The sequence below is a fragment of the Felis catus genome, chromosome D2, assembly GCF_018350175.1.
Source record: "Felis catus isolate Fca126 chromosome D2, F.catus_Fca126_mat1.0, whole genome shotgun sequence".
NCBI classification, from domain to species: Eukaryota; Metazoa; Chordata; class Mammalia; order Carnivora; family Felidae; genus Felis; species Felis catus.
The window spans coordinates 15,243,459-15,264,755 of NC_058378.1; the positions used below are offsets into that span (position 1 = coordinate 15,243,459).

The following is a 21,297-nucleotide window of genomic DNA, read 5'->3' on the forward strand; positions in this document are numbered from 1 at the left end:
GACCAAATGAAAGTTAAATCTCAAAAAGCAAAATTTTTTTTCTTCACAAAACAAGGAAAGAAATGGAAATAATCTTGAATTCCTGAATTTATTTTTCAAAATATCCATAAATATGCTACTGATATAATTAGGTTATGCAAATTTTACATACAGACATGTTTAGCAAAATGTCTCAAGGTATGGTATTCTACTCGGTGGCATGGGCAGATCACCAATTGCATAGAATCTAAAAACCTTTACTGTGAAAAGAAGAAAATAATTCTGCACAGCAAAGGAAACCATCAACAAAATGAAAAGGCAATCTATGGAATAGAAGAAAATATTTGCAAATCACATATCTGATAAAGGCTATTAATATCCAAAATGTATAAATAACTCATTTACCTCAATAACAAGAAACCAAATAATCCAATTGAAAAATGGGCAGATCTGAATACACATTTTCCCAAAGAAGGCATACAGACAACAGACAAATGAGAAACTGTTCAACATCACTCATCATCAGGAAAATGCAAATCAAAACCGCAGTGAGATGTCACCTCACACCCATTAGAATGGCTAGTATCAATAAGACAAGAAATAATAAGTGTTGACAAGGGTGTAGAGTAAATGAACCCTGTGCACTGTCAGGTGGGCATGTCAATTCGTGCAGCCACTGTGGAAAACAGTATGGAAGTGCCTCAAAAAATTAAAAATAGAAACACCAGAGTGTGACCAAGATGGCGACACAGGGTATACCTGACTTTGTTCCCCCTCATAGGAAGATCAAACAGCTACAGTATGTGAGAATAAGACACCACCGAAAGAATCCTAGAATACAGGGGTGAGGCTGAAGCACCTCAGAAACTAAGACAGACTGCATCATAAGGGTAAGGGAAGCAGCTACACATTGAGCACGCTGCCCCTGCCCCCCAGGCCAGCGCGGCACCTCAAAGAGAGGTCTCCTCTGACCTTCCAGTTCTTCTGGCAGACAAGAACCCAGAGGGGATAACAGCACCCTCCCATCATTGTGGGTCACTTTTGCAGGTCACTTAATCTTATCTTGCACCAGGGGGATTAGTGGGGAATCTGTAGGGCTCAACCACTAGGAATCTGTGGAGATGGGGTGGGGGAGGGGCTTGCAACAACCAGCATATGATCTTGGCAGACTGAGTTCATACTAGCAGGGCCCAAATAGTCCCAACCGCCGGCTTCATTTATCTGCAGGACCGAGTTCTGTGGTGTGCACATGTGCCTGATTCACCTCTCGTTTTGTCAGCCCTAGGGCCCAGTTTGCCGCTGCCCAGGGAGGGAGCTGAATCATAGCTGCATTCACTGTAAAGAGGATCTTCCAAGCCTCTCTGACCAGAAGGACTGGAGATAACTCCTGGAAGCTGTGTGGCTGGCAGAACTTGAGCCAAGAGGCAGGTAGGTGGAACTGATACTTTGCGGAACAAAGCCAATGGCCTTGTTCAGTCAGGCAACTTGGGGTGTCTGACCGCTTGAGTTAAGACAAAAAAGAGCTTTACCACCCTTAGAGCTACTTCTGTTGTACTCAGGCAGTGAATCTAATTCATTTACCTGCGCATCACTGAATATATCCTTCAGCCAGTCCAACCAGACCATGGGAAGCTTCATAGCCCATTCAACAGGCCTATGTATAGTGACCATATGTTAGGCCAGAAAACAAGTCTTAGCGATACAAGAAAATCCTACCAAGTATCTTCTCTGACCACAGGGCAGAACAGAATCAGTAACAAAAGAAAAACTAGAAAATTCATCAACACATGAAAATTAAACAACACTCTCCTGAACAACCAACAGATCAAAGAATAAATTAAAGAGGGGAAAAAAAATTTCTTGAGGCAAACAAAGATGAAATACAACACATCTGACCTTATGAGATACAGCTAAAGCAGTTCTAAGAGGGAAATTCATAGCAGTAAATGCATACATTAAGAAGAAAGATCATAAATGGGGTGCCTGGGTGGCTCAGTCAGTTAAGCATCTGACTTTGTTAAGCTCAGGTCATGATCTCACGATTTGTGGGTTTGAGTCCCATGTTGGGCTCTGTGCTGACAGCTCAGAGCCTGGAGCCTGCTTCAGATTCTGTGTCTTCCTCTCTCTGTCCCCTACCCACTCACACTCTGTCTCACTCAAAAATAAATAAACATTAAAAAAAATTATATATATATATATATATATATATATATATGTGTGTGTGTATATGTGTATATATATGTATATGTGTGTATATATATATATATATATATATATATATATATTAAAAAAATAAGATCCTAAATAAACAACCTAACTCTACACCCTAAGGAACTAGAAAAACAAAACAAAACAAAAAAAACCAGTGAGCCAAAAGTTAGCAGAAGAAAGGAAATAATGAAGATTAGAGCAGAAATAAATGAAATAGAGAACAACAACAAAAACACAATGGAAAAGATGAACCACACTAAGAGTTAGTTCTTTGAAAAGATAAACAAAATGAACACAACCTTAGCTAAACTAACCAAGAGAAAAAGAGAAAGAACGCAAACCAACAAAGTTATAAGTGAAAAAGGAGACATTAAAACTGATACCACAGAAATTCTAAGGATCATAAGAGGTACCAGGAACAACTATGTGTCAACAAAGTGGACAACCTAGAAGAAATGGAAAAATTCTTTAAAAAATTTTTTTTAATATTTATTTTTTTGTGTGAGAAAGAGAGCATGAGCAGGGGAGGGGCAGAGAGTGAGGGAGACACAGAATCCAAAGCAGGTTCCAGGCTCTGACCTGTCAGCACAGAGCCCGACGCGGGGCTCAAACTCACAGACTGCAAGATCATGACCTGAGCTGAAGTCGAACACTTAACTGACTGAGCCACCCAGGCGCCCAAGAGATGGAAAAATTCTTAAACTTACAACTTGCCAAGACTGAATCAGGAAGAAATAAAAAAATCTGAATAGACCAATTATTAGTAAAAAGATTGAATTAGTCATCAAAAATATCCCAAAGAAGAAAAGTCCAGGACCAGATGGCTTCACTTGTGAATTTTACCAAACCATTAAGGAAAATTAACACCAGTCTTTCTCAAATTCTTCCAAAAAATCAAAGAGAATGGATCACTTCCAAACTCATTTTATTAGGCAATCTTTACTCTGATACCAAAACCAGAAAAGGATATTACTAGAAAAGAAAATTATGTGCCAATATCCCTGATCAATATAGACACATAAGTTCTTAATAAAATACCAGCAAACAAAATTCAGCAGCACATTAAAAGGGTCATTCACCATGATCAAGTGGGATTTATCCCTGGGATGCAAGGATAGTTCAACATACACAAATCAATCAATGTGATACATCACATTAATAGAATGAAAGAAAAGAATCATATAGTCATCTCAACAGACACTGAAAAAGCATTTGACAAAATTCAATATCCATTCATGCCAAAAAGTCTTAACAAATTAGGAACAGAAGGAATGTACCTCAATACAACAAAGACCATGTATGATGAGCCCACCCTTAACATTATACTATATGATGAAAGGTTTAAAGCTTTTCCTTTAAGATCAGGAACAAGGTGCCCACTATCACCACTCCTATTCAACATAGTGGTGGAGTCCTAGCTAGAGTAATAGGCAAGAAAAAGAAATAAAAGGTATAAAAACTGGAAAGGAAGAAGTAAAATTCTATTTTGCAGATGAGATGAAATTATATATAGAAAATCCTACAGATTGAAAGAAAAAACCTGTTAGACCTGATTAATGGATTCAGTAAAGTTTCAAGATACAAAATTAACATACAAAAACCAGTAGAGTTTCTATACACTAACAACACGTTTTCTGAAAAGGAAATACAGAAATCCCATTTACAATGGCATCAAAAGCTATAAAATACTTACGAATAAAACTAACAAAGGAGGTGAAAGATCTCTATTCTGAAAACTATAAGATATTGATGAAAGAAATCAGAGAAGACACAAATGAATGGAAATATCCTGTGTTCATGGATTTTAAGAACTAATATTGTTAAAGTAGCAATACTACCAAAAGCCACCTATGGATTCAATGCAATCCTATCAAGATTCCGATGGCCTTTTTTACAGAAGTAGAAAAACCCCTCCTAAAATGTATATGGAATCACAAAAGACCCTAAATAGCCAAAGAAATCCTGAGAAAGCAGGAGGTACCACACTCCCTGATTTCACGCTATGCTATTAAGTTATAGTCATGAAAACAATACGGTACTGGCATAAAAACAGATAAATAGACCAACAGAATAGAGCCCAGAAATAAACCAAACTACGTATGGTCAACTAATACTTGAGAAGGGAGCCAAGAATACTCAATGGAGAAAAGACTCTTCAATAGATGGTTCTGGGATAATTGGATATTCACCTGCAAAAAAATAAAGCTGAAACCATATCTTATACCATTCATAAAAATTAACTCAAAGTAGATTAAAGAGTTAAATATGAGACCTAAAACCATGCAACCCCTAGAAGAAAATAGAAGAATAAAGCTTCTTGACATGGGTCTTGGTAATGATTTTTTGGCTAGGACACCATAGGCACAAGCAACAAAACATAATCAAATTAAAAAATGTCTGCACAGCAAAAGAAACCATAAACAACCTAGTGGAAAGACAACTTACGGAATGGGAAAACAAATTTGCAAACCATACATCTGAGAAGGGGCTAGTCACCAAAGTATATTAACAAACCCATAAAACTCAATAGCAAAAAATCAAGTAACCAGATTTTAAAAATCGGCAAATGTCTTAAACAGACATTTTCCAAAGAAGACATATGAATGGCCAACAGGCACATGAAATGATGCTCATCGTTACCAATCGTTAGGGAAATGCAAATCAAAACCACAATGAGATATCGCCTCACACCTTTTAGAATGGCCACCCTTAAAAAGACATGAGAGAACAAAGACTGGCAGGGATGTGGACTGCTGGTAGGACTGCAAATTGGTGCAGCCACTGTGGAAAATAGTATGGAGGTTCCTCAAAATATTAAAAATAGAATCGCCATTTTATCCAGTAATTTCACTTATGGGAATTTACCCAAAGGAAATGAAAACACTGAAAAGATACCTGCACCCCGATGTTCACAGCAGCATTATTTACAACAGCCTAAACATGGAAACAACCCAAGGGCCCATCGACAGATGAATGGATAAAGAAGAGGCGGTGTGTATATACAATGGAAGGTTACTCAGCCATAGAAAAGAAGGAGATCTTGCCATTTGCAACAACACGGATGGACCTAGAAATACTATCTGATCTCACTTATATGTGGAATCTAAAAAAAAAAAAAAAAAAAAAAATCATAGAAAAAGAGATCAGACTTGTAACCAGAGGTGGAGGGTGGAGGAAGGGGGAATTGGAGGCAGGTGGTCAAAAGGCATAAACTTTGAATTAAAAGATAAGTAAGTACTAAGGAGGTAATGTGCATGATGACTATAGCTACCATTGCCATATGATGTAAAAAAAAAGCTATTAGGAGAGTCAATCCTAATAGTTCCCATCACGAGGAGAAACATTTTTTACCTTTTTTTGTCTTTCTTTTCTTTTTATTGTTACCTATCGGAGAAGAAAGATGTGCAGTAAACCTACTGAGGTAATCAGTTCACAATATATGGAAGTCAAACCACCATGCTGTATGCCTTAAACTTATACAGTGATGTGTGTCAATTATTCCTCAATAAAACTGGAAAAAAAATAGAACTATCATATGATCCAGCAATTGCACTTCTGGGTATTTAGCTGAAGAAAACAAAAATACTAACTTGAAAATACACATGTGCCCCTATGTTCATGGTGGCATTATTTACAATAGCCAGGACGTGAAAACAACCTAAGTGTCCATCAACAGACGAATGGATAAGGAAGATGAGGTATATCTATCCAGGGGGATATTATTCAGCCAGAAAAAAGAATGAAATCTTGCCATTTGCAATAACATGGATGGGTCATGAGGGCCTTGTGCTAAGGGAGATAAGTTAGACAGATAAATACTGTATGATCTTATTTATATGTGGAATCAAATTAAAAAAAGAAAAAAGAACTCATAAATACAAAGAACAGATTGGTGGTTGCCAGAGGCAGGTGGTGGATGAAATGGGTAAAGGGGGTCACAAGGCACAAACTTGCAGGTACAAAATAAGTCCCAGGGGTGTCACATAGAGCATGGGTATATAATAAGGTATTGCATATTTGAAAGTTGCCAAGAGAGTCGATCTTAAGAGTTCTCATCATACGAAAAATAAAAATAAATTTTGTAACTATGTATGGTGACCGATGTTAGCCAGACTTATTGTGGTGATCATTTTGCAAAACATGTGACCCTTCAACAACATGGGTTTGAAATGTGTAGGTCTACTCACATGCTGATTTTTTTTTTAATAAATACAGTACAGTCTGGTATATGTATGATTTTCTTAATAATATTTTTCTCTAGCTTACTTTATTATAAGAATACCATATATGATACATGTAACATGCAAAATATTTGTTGATTGACTCTTGATGTGATCAGTAAGACTTGTAGTCAACAGTAGGCTATTATCCATTAAGTTTCTGGGGAGCCAAAAGTTCTATGTGGATTTTCAACTGCACTGCGTGGTGGGTGGGTGTTCAGTGGCCCTAAACCTCATGTTGTTTAAAGATCAACTGTATATACAAATATTGATTACTTACGTCGTATACCTGGAACTAATATAATGTTACGTATCAGTTATATCTCAATTCAAAAAAGAAAAAGAAAATTAGACTAAGAAATGTCAGACCAAATTTCGTTTTCTGAATGGTTGTGACATCTATGTGACATCACGTGTTCGTTACAAGGACCTTTAATAATACACCTCAGACTGGATGGAATCCAAGTCGGTTCACGACGGAAATCCCCCCCAGGAGCCCCTGGGCTGGGGGAGAAAGCTTACGCTGTATCGCTCGAAGCCGAGGAATCACCGTGGGGCTACTAGGCGGACTGGAACCATTGCTGTTCAAGCTCCTCCGTTTGTCCAAGTTGGGAGAGGCCTGCACGGTGATTTTATGCTGGAAATCTGTGGGACATGGAAACAAGGAAGAATTAAGGTTTCGTGGTTTTTAAGTTCCATTCATGGCCACTTTCATCAGCACAAAGCAACAAAAGCAAAAACTGCCCAAGGGTATGAAGGCAGGTATCTCTGGCTCTGTTGCTTGGTTTCCTTCTTCTCTTCCATTCAGGGTTCAAGTCAATAAATAATGACTCAGAGCCTACGATAGGTTAGGTACGGTCAGATACATACAGAACAATGAGACACTGAGTACTTGCAGAATCGAACCATCTTCTGGGAAGAAGAGTTACCTTTGTGTAGCCTGATATGATTATAAACAAAATTAGAAGAGGAGACGCCTTGGACTTAAATGAGCCTTGGTTCTGTCACTAGCAAACTCTGGACCTCAGACGAGTCTGGACCTCAGACCTCTCTGAACTGGTCTCCTCAACTGTTAGAAACAACCAACATTGCACAGATCGCTGTGGTGATTAAAACAGAAAATGCAGTTAACGCTAAGGCGGGGGGGGGGGTTCAGGACAAAACACTCCCCCCAATACTCCCCCTTAACCTATCACATTTCCTCACGACTGTCCACTCTTCATCAAATCTAGCATAAAAATACTCTGTTCTGTTTTTACGGGGTCTTCATTTCCTTAGGGAGGCTCCCTTGTTGTATAAAATGCACGTTAAATAATTGCTTTGCTTTTTTTCCCCCTGTTAATCTGTCCTTGACAGTCTGATTTTCAGACCCAGACAGGGACCCTAAGAGGGTCAAGGAAAACTCCCCAACCCTGTCTCAGTTAAAAGCATTTTGTGGTCAACATACCCTACAAATCATAGTTAATCTGACCCAACCTTAATATGGGCAGCTGCCACAGAAGAGTATGTGGACAATATGGGAATATACAGAAGGGGTAATGTGACCAGAGGGAAGTGGAGGGTGTCTGGGAAAACTCTGTCAACTGTAAGAAAGTTATCAAAACCTTAGACCCAGGTAAAGGAAATTATTGGGTGTTGTTTCAGAGTGCACGGCTGAGCTTAACCTTTGACTTTCTCTTGACAGGGCTAATTTTTACAACTCCGTCGGGGCAGAGGTTAACTTGTAGATTCTATCTGGTGGCAATACCAACAATTTCTGTCTGGTGTGAAAGACAATCCCCAAGGTTCTGGTTACTGCCATCCTGGGCACTAACCAGATTTGTATTTAACCTAGCAATCTAACCCTAACATCCCCTTATTAAATTGCCCGTACATACTTAGCTGCTCAAATTCTCAATGAAACCAATTTTAACTGGTTCTCTGGTTATTAACGAGTTGAATAAAAATCTTGGACACGTGTCCATTTCACATTTGAAAGAGAGCTATAATTTTCCTTTCTGAAAACTATACTTTATGCTTTATTTAAAAAAAAATTTTTTAATGTTTATTTTTGAGAGAGAGAGAGAGAGAGAGAGAGCAGGGGAGGGACAGAGAGAGAGGGAGATACAGAATCCGAAGTGGGCTCCAGGCTCTGAGCTGTCAGCACAGAGATGCACGCGGGGCTCGAACTCACGAGCCATGAGATCATGACCTGAGCCCAAGTCGGATGCTTAACCAACTGAGCCATCCAGGCGCCCCTATACTTTATGCTTTAAAGAACTTTAAAGAACCACCCAGTGTTTGGAAAGAGGGGAAGCTGGAATTTGGTAGCCCAGACATCTATCCAATCATTCATGTTAGACGCCTGCAAATTTTTAATACTGTCTCCTCCCCCACCCTCCATATCCAATTAAACACAAAATAGCTTGTAAATTTGGGGTTACAGATTCATGTCAGAGCTATCATTGAGAAATTTATATTCTGGCTTCTGGAAGCAGCCAACTCCACATCAGAATCCCAGCTTACCACTTCCCAGCCACGTGGATTTTCGAGAGGTGACTTAACTTCCTGGGGTCTCGATGTCTCCATATACAAAACTGAATAATAAATAATGATTCCTACTTTGTAGGACAGCTATGAAAAATTAAATACAAAGAAGTACAGAAAATATTTAGCTCGGGGCTCCTGGCATAATACATGTTCAGTAGATACAGGTTAGTCATTCTTTTTGTTCTCTCCATCTCTACGGCATCCATCATTCCACGCCGAACCTGCCACATTTTCTCTTGATCTTCCTGCACCTCTCCCCTGGGCCCCTCTCGTCTAGCTCACAGCAGTCAGATGCATTTTAAAAACGTATGCCAGACCATGCCATTCCTCTGCTGAAAACCCTTCAAAGGCTTTGCTTTTTTTTTTTTTTTTTGAGAGAGAGAGAGAGAGAGAGAGAGAGAGAGAGAGAGAGCATGAGCGGGAAGAAGGGCAGAGAGAGAGAGGGAGTCACAGAATCCAAAGCAGGCCCTGCACTGTCAGCACAGAGCCCGACGCCAGGTTCGAACTCACCAGCCATGAGATCATGACCTGAGATGGAGTCAGCGCTTAAGGGGCTGAGCCGCCCAGGCGCCCTTAAGTTATTTAAGTTCTTAAGTTACAGAGATCAAAATGCTAACACACTCGGGGTTCTTCGTGCCTCTAGCCTCATCCTGCCCTGTTCTCCTGTCACTTGCCATGGTTTGAACCAGGGGTCGGCAAACTTTTTCTGTCAAGTGCCACATAGGAAATGCATGGCCTCTGTCACAATTACTCACATCTGTTGATTTAGCAAGAAATCAATCATACAATAGACATAAATGTGTTCCAATACAACTTGCTTATGGAAATGGCAATTTAAATTTCATGTAATGTTCACGTACCATGAAATATTGTTCTTCTTATTCTTTTCAAGTATCTAAAAGTGCGTGAGCCACTCTTAGCTTGTGGGCTGCACAGAACAGGTGTGGTAGGGTAGATTTGGCCCACAGTGTGCAGTTTGCTGAACCCAGGACAAACCACACGGGTCTTTCTCAGTTCCTGGCAGGAACCAAGCCTTCTTTGCATGTGCTCTCTTCCTTCTCCCTCTTTATTCAGTCAAGTCTTATTTCAAGTCTCAATTTAAAATTTTTGCCGGGGCGCCTGCATGGCTCAGTCGGTTAAGCGTCTGACTTCAGCTCAGGTCATGATCTCGTGGTTGGTGAGTTCGAGCCCTGTATCGGGCTCTGTGCTGACAGCTCAGAGCCTGGAGCCTGCTTCAGATTCTGTGTCTCCCTCTCTCTCTGCGCCTCCCCCACTCACGAAAGTGGAGAGGGAGAGCCTTCAGACACGCTCTTTCTCAAAAATAAACATTAAAAAAAATAAAAATTTTTGTGAATCCTTTTACTTTCATTTTTTTTTTAGAGAGAGAGAGAACACCTGGAGCAGAAGAGGGCCAGAGAGAGAGGAAGAGAGAGAACCTCAAGCAGGCTCCATACGAGGGGCTCGATCTCACAACCCTGGGATTGTGACCTGAGGCGAAATTAAGAGCTGGATACTTAACCAACTGACCCATCCAGGTGCCCCCAAATCTCAACTTAAATGTTACTTCTTTAGGACAACTCTCTTGATCTTCGTAAAGCAGGTGACATCTTTCCACTACTCACCGTCATATGACTTTTCCCTCATAGCAGTTAATAATTTTATCAAGTAAGTAAGTATTTAATTATTAGCTTAAGTTTCACTCCCCTCCCAATACAGTGTCAGCTCTACGCTGACAGGGGCCATATAGACTCCATCACAGTACGACCCCAGCGCAGGCTGGCGAAATGCCTCGCCCATGAAAGATACTCAGTAAATCTCTGCTGAATCAATATTTTATCTGTTTACATTTATAAGTAATGTAAGGGCAGAGACCATGTTTATTTTTTCGCAATCCCTATTACTTGATCACGGTAAATCCTCAAGTATTTGTTGAAGGCGAAAATGGTGTAAGGTTTTACAACAGAATCCGACTGGTGCTCACTTACAGTCAATTGCTGAAAAATACACAGCTGGGTGTAGGGTGGTTTGGAAGACAAAACAAGTGGAAACGAAGTAGCAGATGGGAGGCTTCCTTCATCTACCAAGACCTGACCCGGCAGAGAGCAGTCTGAATAAAGATCGGATGTGAGAGAACAGTTCAGCAGGTGATTGGACTGATTGGCGGGTGGGGGAAGGTTAAGAGAAACAGTCTTACCCGTAGGTATGAAAGAGTTTATTTTATTTTTATTTATTTATTTATTTAAAAAAAAATTTTTTTTTTCAACATTTATTTATTTTTGGGACAGAGAGAGACAGAGCATGAACGGGGGAGGGGCAGAGAGAGAGGGAGACACAGAATCGGAAACAGGCTCCAGGCTCTGAGCCATCAGCCCAGAGCCTGACGCGGGGCTTGAACCCACGGACCGCGAGATCGTGACCTGGCTGAAGTCGGACGCTTAACCGACTGCGCCACCCAGGCGCCCCGAAAGAGTTTATTTTAGACTGAAGTGCTTTATAAAGGTTCAGCTAGCCCCATGATACGTCAGAACACTGGAAGCAAATTCCCCACGAGTTTTGGAGAAGGAGGAGCCACCAGCCCAGAGCAGAGCAGACGGCGGCTGTGTTCTTGTAGCCCTCAGAACTAGAACCTAGAACCAGACCACAGCATGGGAACGATAAACCAGGTGGAACAAGGGATGGCCAGGTGACCAGCAGAGAACATCTGTAAGGCCAAGGAGGAGTAGCACAAGTACTAAACTGGATTTTAACAATACCTAAGATTCAGAGTGCTTCTGATCTCCTGGAAAAGTCTAAATAATTTCTCTCTCACAAAAAAAGGAGTCTAAGTTAAAAAAATTTTTTTTAATGTTTATTCATTTTTGAAAGAGAGTGAGAGAGAGAGAGAGAGAGAGAGAGAGAGAGAGAAAGTGGGGAGGGGCAGAGAGAGAGGGAGACACAGAAGGCAAAGCAGGCTCCAGGCTCTGAGCTGTCAGCACAGCGCCTGATGCAGGGCTCGAACCCACGAACCAGGAGATCATGACCTGAGCCGAAGCCAGACACTTAACTGACTGAGCCACCCAGGCACTCCTGGACTATTTATGTCTTAAACATAAAGAAAATATTCTTTTTGTTTGTTTGAGAGAGAGGAGTGGAGAGAGGAGAGAGAAGAGAGAGAGAGAGAGAGAGAGAGAGAGAGAGAGAGAGACCACATGCATGGGGAGGGGCAGAGGGTGGGAGAGAACCCAAGCAGGCTCCACATTCAGCATGGAGCCCCACTCTGGGCTCGATCTCACTACGATGAGATCACGACCTGAGCCAAAATCAAAAGTCGGACATTCAACTGTCTCAGCTACTCAGGGGTCCCCCAAATATTATTATAAATACCCTTGTCCCTGTGAGTTGGGGAAAGGTTGACTTTGTCCCAGTTCTACATTTAGGAAAACTGGCTGATGTTCAGTTTTTCATCCTACTTGAGAGAATAATTTTCTCATGGCAGATTCTCATGAGGTCCCCAGACTTTTGAGTAAAACTATACTTGTGTTTTTATTGGCAATATTGATGTTTCATGACAGTATCAGTGGGAATAATCATTTGACCCTGCAAATAGTAGCATTTGCACACACACACACACACACACACACACACACACACACTCTCACATGTGCACACGTGAAGGAAGATGACTGTGGCCGGCTTTTGGCATTTCTGAAGTGGTTAAAATTAGGATCCCATTGCTTTTGAAAGATACCAAATTTGAAGGCTTCAAACCTTCTTTGCCTTATTTTATAGGTTCTAAACATACAACTTTGGCCTGAGATAAACATAAGGCAGAGCACGTGGTACAAAGTGGTCACCATAGAAATACATCTACCGTGATCACTCTAAGATTCCAACAAGTTCCAAGAATTCACAAAGTACAATTTATACTTTATGTAGATGATATCGTCTACACTTTTGTAGATTATGTCGTCTCATTTTATAAGCATCCACCCTTGTTTGGGGAGTGCCCATAAAGGACTGCCAGCGGAAGGATTACGTTGGAGTTTTCTAGTGGGTAAGTCATCACAGCTATAAATAGTCCTAAGATTAAAAGTTATCCTCAGTGATTCTGAAGGACAAAATTATGATGAGCTAATTTTTCACATTTAATAACAAGTTTTTGGAAGAGGGAGAGGCACAAATATTAAAGGTCAGTTTGTAGGAGTCTCCAATATGCTTCTGAGAAAATTTTTAAGCTAGTTACACATAGGGAAAATTTCCTGCAAAAAGGGTTCAAGCAATTTGTACGCTGAAAAGAAACTACCACCGCCATTCGAGCTGCTGTCTAGCAGATGTTTCTTCCTTAATAGTGTACTGCTAAACAGTACTAACATTTGGTAACTCAAAGAATTTTCTAGAAGACAGTAAGTTCCTTGGAGGTGCAAATAATCGCTTTCTCTTCTATACTAAGCAAAATTCCTGGAGGAAATAAGTAACTATTGTTACAGTTATCATTTTTCTCTTTGGATCTTTGGATATGTATCCTACTTTGGGACACTATGCAAGTAAATTGTGTGTATGTGTATGTGTACATGTGTGTGTATGTATATATATGTACCTGTGTATATGTGTGTGTGGGGGGGGAGTGAAAAGTTGGGGGAATCTAAAGAGAATCAGTTTCCAGAGCAGTAACAACCTGACAACAATGTAGCAACACCTTGTGGCCAGAAGAGGTAAACCCCATGCTAAATTAAAGAAACAATTTCATTCTTTGAAAATGGATTAGGACTATAGCAGATTTTTGGGGTATGTTTTAATGGGAAATCTTTTATTGAATGCCATAAGGCAAATAAATGTAGAACAAATTCTCAGAAAGGGAGAATGTAATCCAGGAACAATATAAATCTAGCAAAAATAGTCGAATATATTTGGTCTGCTTCGAGTGAAGACAAGATATCGCGGAAACACGATTTGAGATGAAAAGCAGGAGTGACAGTGACCTCAGGAATCCTGAGACGTTTGCTTTAATCACCTTACCACTGAAGAGTAAAGAATCACGGGAATGATTTAATTTTTTTCTTCCAAGTTTATTTTCCATCAGTTTCTCATTAGCCATGACTCTCCCAAGTCTCCCAGGGAATCGGTGAATATTAATTAGCATAACCTAGTCGCAACACAGATAGAAGGCTGACAGAGCCAAGACCTGGAGAAATTCTGAATTTTTCTATCATCTACACTTGAAAGCAGAAGCCTCATCATAAATAAAACAGTTTCTTTTAAATTATGTGGGACCCACAAGACAGCACAGTCAGTGGTCCCCCAAGTTACACTTTGGCTAAAAAGCAAACATCCGAAGAGATCCTGAAAAAAGATCTTTTTTTCCTCCAGAGAGGTCAAAGGTAAAGGGAGGAAGGACCACACACAGCCTGCTTCCACTACATCAAACCAAATAATCAATAACGTATACTGTGTACTCACCATGGCCACACATCAGCGATTTTCTGACTGAGGGCGTTGGCAATAATCCAAAAAGTCACATTATGTTGGGAGGTTTCCAGTAGTTTGTGATAAGTAATTTTATGAGACAATGTATACATACTTTATATAAAAGAAAAGTGTTGTTGGGGTACCCGGTGGCTCAGTCGGTTAAGCGTCTGGCTTCAGCTCAGGTCATGATCTGGCGGTTTGTGAGTTCAAGCCCTGTGTCGGGCTCTGTGCCAACAGCTCAGAGCCTGGAGCTGCTTCGGATTCTGTGCCTCCCTCTTTCTCTGACCCTCCCCCGTTCATGCTCTGTCTCTCCCTGTCTCAAAAATAAATAAATGTTAAAAAAAAAAAAATCTCATCCTGCCGTGCCTTCCCGGGCTGGAGACAACAAAGAAGCCCATCACACAGATGACATTCAAAACTCTTGCGACACACGCAGACGAGCGCATACCTGAAGGTAAGCTGATGCGATGTCCGTCTTTGAGCTTTAACCGACTCCGCCTGAACTTTCCCTTCCTCTTTTTGACGTTGGGCTTCTCCTGGTTTAACTGGAAGATCAAAATGTTGAGCTCCCGCTCCAGCACGTCGATCTCCCGCTCGGCCAGCTGCTGCTCCCGCCGCTTGAGTAGCGCCTCCTGGGACTTCTGCTGGAGGGCGGCCCGGGTCAGCTCCTCCTCGCGGGACCGCAGCTCCTGGGGCACAGAGCACGCGGTGTAAGCAAGAAGCAAGCGGGGGTGGCTCTTCTCCAGCTCAGCCCCCCGCCGCCCAGGTCCTCCCGGGGCAGCAGCCTTGGCGATCAGGACAGCGGGAGCTAAGACCTCCCCGGCCCAGCACTGACTCAGACTACAAGCAATCCGCCTGCGCTCTGCGTCCTGAGTCTCAGGGTCCCCAAAAGGCGTCACCAATTTTTCGAACCCGATTTTAACACTTCTCCCTCCTCATCGCTGGCCCTCACGATCACCTGACACGGAAAGTGTTCAGTAACATAGAGTAACAGAGGACAGAGGTGATCGACCCATTTCCCAAATAAAGCCAAATGGTAAGACTTGACTGATTAAAGGAGAATCATTCTACTCATGAAAGACCACAGTTCAGATTTCTCTACCTGGGAAGAACTTCGTTGGGTTATTTAAGGATTTGCTTAGGGGTTAGAACATTGTGGTGGAGAGATTCCAGGAACAACAAAGCTAATGGGTCAGAAGGCAGCGGAAGGCCCAAGAGAAATGAAAATGAGCATCCCTAAAATTGTAAGCCCCTGGAAAATGAATTTTTCAGGACCCCATGGATGAATGAGAAGTATCACTTCTGACACAGATCGCATGAATTAGCTCATGAAGGCCGCTCTGTCACAATTAAAGTCTAACTTCCAAAACTTGGCTTTGGTTTCAGAATTATTTAGCTTCATAGAAAGCCCATGAATTAAAGAATACAGTTAATCCTTGAAGAACACTGAGTTGGGAGCATTGACCCTCCCCACCCCCACCTTGCCATGGAAAATCCATATATAACTTTTGAGCCTCCAAAACATAACCACTAATAATAGCCTACTGTTGCTGAGAAGTCTTACCAACCACATAGTCAATTAACATGTATTTTGTATGTTATATGTATTACAGAGTGTATTCTTACAATAAACGAAGCTATAGAAAAGAAAATGTTTAATAATAATGGAGAGAAGATATATTTACAGTCCTGTACTGTATTTATTGAAAAAAGCCACATATAAGTGGACCCACATAGTTTAAACCTGTGTTGTTCAAAGACTGACTGTTCCTATTAGGAAAAAAGTACTCAATAGTAAAACCAAGAACTCTACCAAGTTTTAAAATCACACTTCCACTCTTATTTCATTTCTATAAAATGTTATGTGTGTCTTTTTTTTTTTTAATGTTTACTTATTTTTGAGAGAGAGACAGAGTGTGAGCGGAAGAGGAGCAGAGAGAGAGGGAGACACAGAATCGGAAGCAGGCTCCAGGCTCTGAGCCATCAGCACAGAGCCCAACGCGGGACTCGAACTCACGAGCGATGAGATCACGACCGGAGCCGAAGTCAGATGCCTAATGACTGAGCCACCCAGGCGCCCCTAAAATGTTCTCTTCTTTACCAGAGACATAAATGTTCCTTTTAGTGCTGAACTTCTTTCTCTTCCTGATTGCCCTGCTACTAAATCAAGCAGTCATACTGAAATCAAGGCATTTGCAAACTTTTATTTACACTGCTCCAGAAAATTTAATCTTAGACTGTCCTAACACCAGAAGCTTTGTTAGAAACTATAGATGCCAGCTCAGATGTAGCTTTGAGCTAGGAGCTGTGAGAGCCCCGAGGACTGGGCAAACATATCACACTTTATATAAGCAGCCACACTTGATACAGCCCATGTCAAGAATACTGATACAGAAAAAAACAAAACAAAACAAAACAAAACAAAAAAACAAAACACTCTAAAATAGAGGTTCATGGAAGAAACCAGAGCTGAGGCATGGGATTAAAATGTCAACTCAAGTCTGCTAATCCCTTGGACTTTTTATAGAAGGGCTCAATGAATACATGGAGGCTGTCAGTACAATTATCACAGAGGAAACACAGAAGACCCTCATTCCGTAAATAAATATAATAATATCAAGAAGACACTGAGGAGTTCTAAAAAAAAAACAAAAAAAATTATTTATTCAGATCAAACGAATTCTGAATTTATTGTTAATTTGCAAAGTGGGCTGAAATTCACCTTTGAAACATTCTTTTTTTTTTCTAATTTTTTTTCAACGTTTATTTATTTTTGGGACAGAGAGAGACAGAGCATGAATGGGGGAGGGGCAGAGAGAGAGGGAGACACAGAATCGGAAACAGGCTCCAGGCTCTGAGCCATCAGCCCAGAGCCTGACGCAGGGCTCGAACTCCGGGACCGCGAGATCGTGACCTGGCTGAAGTCGGATGCTTAACCGACTGTGCCACCCAGGCGCCCCCACCTTTGAAACATTCTTAAAATTTGCTTTTTCTAAACAAAGCTCACAAAATTGCAAAAGATTTACTTAACACCAGTTGATATTCAAGTCACTTCTGCTAATATGTACCAGCTGATTCTTATTTATAAGCAGATCAGTATTTCTTCATTATGTTATGCCAGACGTAAATTACTATATACTACGTGAAAGGAAAGGAAAACGAAGAAAATGCTACATATTAGAAAAAATTCTGAAATCTGTTATATAACTGATGACTTTTTCCAACCAGTTTGTCCAAACTGGAGATCTTACCGTCGTGTATTTGGGGGCAGAAGATACTTTCCAGTCAACTTTCAATGTCTAACTCATTACTGTCTGCCCTTTTAAGATATTACTTTTCAGTGGTGTTGATATCAATCCAATTAGCTATTATGGAATGAAATGGCATAAGGTACAGATAAGGCCAGCAAATTCAATTAGGCTTTTTGTGTGTTACTACTACAATAATTGAAGAAGAAACCATTTTTAATTCCGGGTCCCGGGCGAAAATGTGGATCCCCTGGCCATGACTTTATAAATTAAAAACAAACACACACTTGCCCGAGACTTAAGAGAAAAAAATAAGATCAAAGAGAAAACAGCCAAAGTACTCTTCTTTCTGAATGCATTTTAAAACATTCAAAAGTAAAAGAAAAAAAAAAAAAAGGCTGGAGTATTAGAACCCCTTCGAATACTTTGAAATTATGAAGCATACACAAAAATTCTTTTGGTTGCTGAGATTTCTAAGCAGTAATATTTGTTTAATTGCTTGGCACAGGCCAGTCTAGTAATGGCAAATCCAGATTCCTGGCAGATGTTAATCATTAATGGCGGTATGTCTTCCAATAGTGGTTCAAAAACAGGTGCATGGACCCAGTGCACAAAGACAGACACACAAAGATAAGAAGCCAGGAATTTAGGGAGGAACCGATATCCGTGGAGGCTACAGTTTACTGAGTAACGCAGAGCACAGCCAAGTTACTGACCATTAATTCCAAGTCTGACGCCTCCTACCTTAAGCAATCAGTGAACGAGAAAGGGAGATAGTGCACGTACACCCTGCTCTCGACTCTGTCGAGAAAGACGCAAGGAGAAGAAACCTTTGAGCAAAATCCAAGAACAAAAAACCCCCAAAAAGCATTATAGATTCTCTTCAATTTTGAGTCAAAGGCTCATACGATACCATAAATGTGATATTTCAAGGAGCACTGAACAGATATCACATAAAAGGAGAAAGCAAGGACGCCATGAGAGGACAGCTCAAAAATGATTCCAAAGAATAATAAAGAAACTACCGTAAACCCCCACATGGAGAAAGGGAAGACACGCATTCTTGAAGGATGCTTTTTGACTTTTATACAATGTAAAGTAAGAATTAATTCATTGGATATCCTTCTATCTGGCAGTGTCATGAATAATTATCAATAATTTAAAATTAAATTAGATAAAAATTATCGTTATTAATAACATCACCTCTAAATTTTAAATCCTGTGACTTCTTTTATTTTTCCTCTAAGTTCACTCCCATTCCCCAAAATCTTTTTTTTTTTTTTTTTAATTTTTGCTATTAAACATCTAAGAATTCCTGAAAACAATTTGGGGAAGTGTGAAAACAAAACAAAACAAAACAAAACAAAACAAAACAAAACAAAACAAAACAAATCAGTATTTTTCTCTACCATGTTAAGTCAACGAAATGTATTAAAGTTTCCAAGAAACTATTAATAATATCGCGGAAAGTAATCCTTCGATGAAACACAAGATTTAAAAGCTAATCTGGCCGGTCATTTTCAAGCATTTTCCTGCTCAGAGGAGCCCAGTTTCCCGAACGACTGGGCCAGGGATTGGCAGCGGCTGTTAGAAGCTGCTCTGGTTCCAATCAAAGCCACCGCTTTCTTTGGCACTTGCCAAGTAATGGGCACTGCTCTGAGCCCTGTGCACACACCACCGGGTTAAGCCCCACACCACCCCAGGGAGCCGGCAGCGTGACTGTGACCTTTAATGGGGAGGAGGTGAGCAGGGAGGGAAGAGCCCCGGGTCCAGCCAGCTGTCTGGCTCCAGTCGTAACCGCTTCGCTAGGCTGCTATGGATTTTGGCACTCTGCTAAAAACTTATATTAAAAAAAGGGAGGGGGAAGGAGTCTATCATTGTTTTTAGAATCCCATTTCGATATCCCCTTTCGTCTGTGTGGCTCCCTCGAGGGAAGGAAGCTGAATGCAGTCTACTGAGCCACCGCCTGCTCTAAGCATCAGAAAGTTGTTGATTCCCAGACCACATTTTTTTATATTAAATATAATTTATTGTCAAATTGGTTTCCTTGTAAAACCCAGTGCTCATCCCAACAGGTGCCCTCTTCAGTGCCCATCACCCACTTTCTCCTCTCCCCCACCCCCCATCAACCCTCAGTTTGTTCTCAGTATTTAAGAGTCTCTTATGGTTTGCCTCTCTCCCTCTCTGTAATTTTTCCCCTTCCCCTCCCCCATGGTCTTCTGTTAAGTTTCTCAAGATCCACATATGAGTGAAAACATATCGTATCTGTCTTTCTCTGCCTGACTTATTTCACTTAGCATAATACCCTCCAGTTCCATCCACATTGCTGCAAATGGCCAGATTCCATTCTTTCAAATTTTCAATTTTCTCATTGCCAAGTAGTATTCCATTGTATATATAAACCACATCTTCTTTATCCATTCATCAGTTGATGGCCATTTAGGCTCTTTCCATAATTTGTCTATTGTTGAAGGTACTGCTATAAACATTGGGGTACAAGTAAGTGCCCCTATACATTAGCATTCCTGTATCCCTTGGGTAAATTCCTAGTAGTGCTATTGCTGGGTCATAGGGTAGATCTATTTTTAATTTTTCGTGGAACCTCCACACTGTTTTCCAGAGCGGCTGCACCAGTTTGCATTCCCACCAACAGCACAAGAGGGTTCCCGTTTCTCCAGACCACATTTTATTATTAAAAAAAAATCTTTTTAACATTTATTTATTATTGAGAGAGAGAGAAACACACACACAGAGCATGAGCAGGGGAGGGGCAGAGGGAAGGGGAGATACAGAATCCAAAGCAGACTCCAGGCTCTGAGCTGTCAGCACAGAGCCTGATGCAGGGCTTGAACTCACAAACTGCGAGATCATGACCTGGGCCAAAGTTGGTCACTCAACCAACTGAGCCACCCAGGCGCCCCACCAGACCACACTTTAATCCCTGGAGCTTTGACCCAAGAGGCCCTACTTCCAAACTCTGCAACATGAACCCTCTGAGTTCTTCCAGTATTCCAGGGTAGCCCCTGCAATTACCATTCCCTTCTGCACCCCTTCTTTTCTTTGTCCAGACTTGATTTCCAGGTCCTCCTTCTGCCTTCCAGGCCATCTTCCTTGGGAGGCTCTTTAAAACCTGATGCCAACAGTCAAACCCACTGTCTAAGGCTGCATCTGCCGGTTTTGTATTTTCCAACTTACAAAATACTGAAAAATCTAAGAAGGGGCTGAATTACCTAAGTCTACTACTTGAAAAAAAAATGACTTCAGGAAAAAATAAGTGACTTCAGCAGTTTACATATTTCTCTCTAACCTTTAATCACTTAAAATTAGGAAATATTTAAAATATACTACAATCAGAGAGAACAGCAAATACCCATACACTCACTGTCAATATTTGACAGATGCTAAGGTTTTACCTCATCCGTTTCAGATCTGCTAAAGTCTCATGTGCAGCACGCTCTAAATTCTCTCCTCTCCCTCTTCTTGTCTGTGGTTCCTTGGTTGCCCTGTAACCCTCCCTCATCCAGACCTTCAGACTTCCGGTACATCTGAATGGCACTGGTTTATGTGTTTTACCAATTTCCATAAATGGTATCTAGCGTAACTATCCTTCTGCAACTCACTTTTTCCACTCAATTTTACATTTGAGATTTATCCTCGTTGCAACA

The 21,297-nt window shown here is 40.9% G+C and overlaps 1 protein-coding gene across 3 annotated transcripts in view; it reads right to left on the reverse strand.

The window, feature by feature from the left end:
• Positions 1-21,297, reverse strand: part of MAP3K21 (mitogen-activated protein kinase kinase kinase 21) — a 66,688-nt gene that overhangs the window by 14,894 nt on the left and 30,497 nt on the right. For all 3 annotated transcript variants that reach the window (XM_011287217.3, XM_011287216.3, XR_006586900.1), the window contains exons 5-6: positions 14,833-15,073; positions 6,933-7,055 (exon numbers count right to left, since the gene is read on the reverse strand). In XM_011287217.3, coding sequence (XP_011285519.3) covers positions 6,933-7,055; positions 14,833-15,073 — 364 coding nt within the window. The remainder of the gene's footprint in view (positions 1-6,932; positions 7,056-14,832; positions 15,074-21,297) is intronic.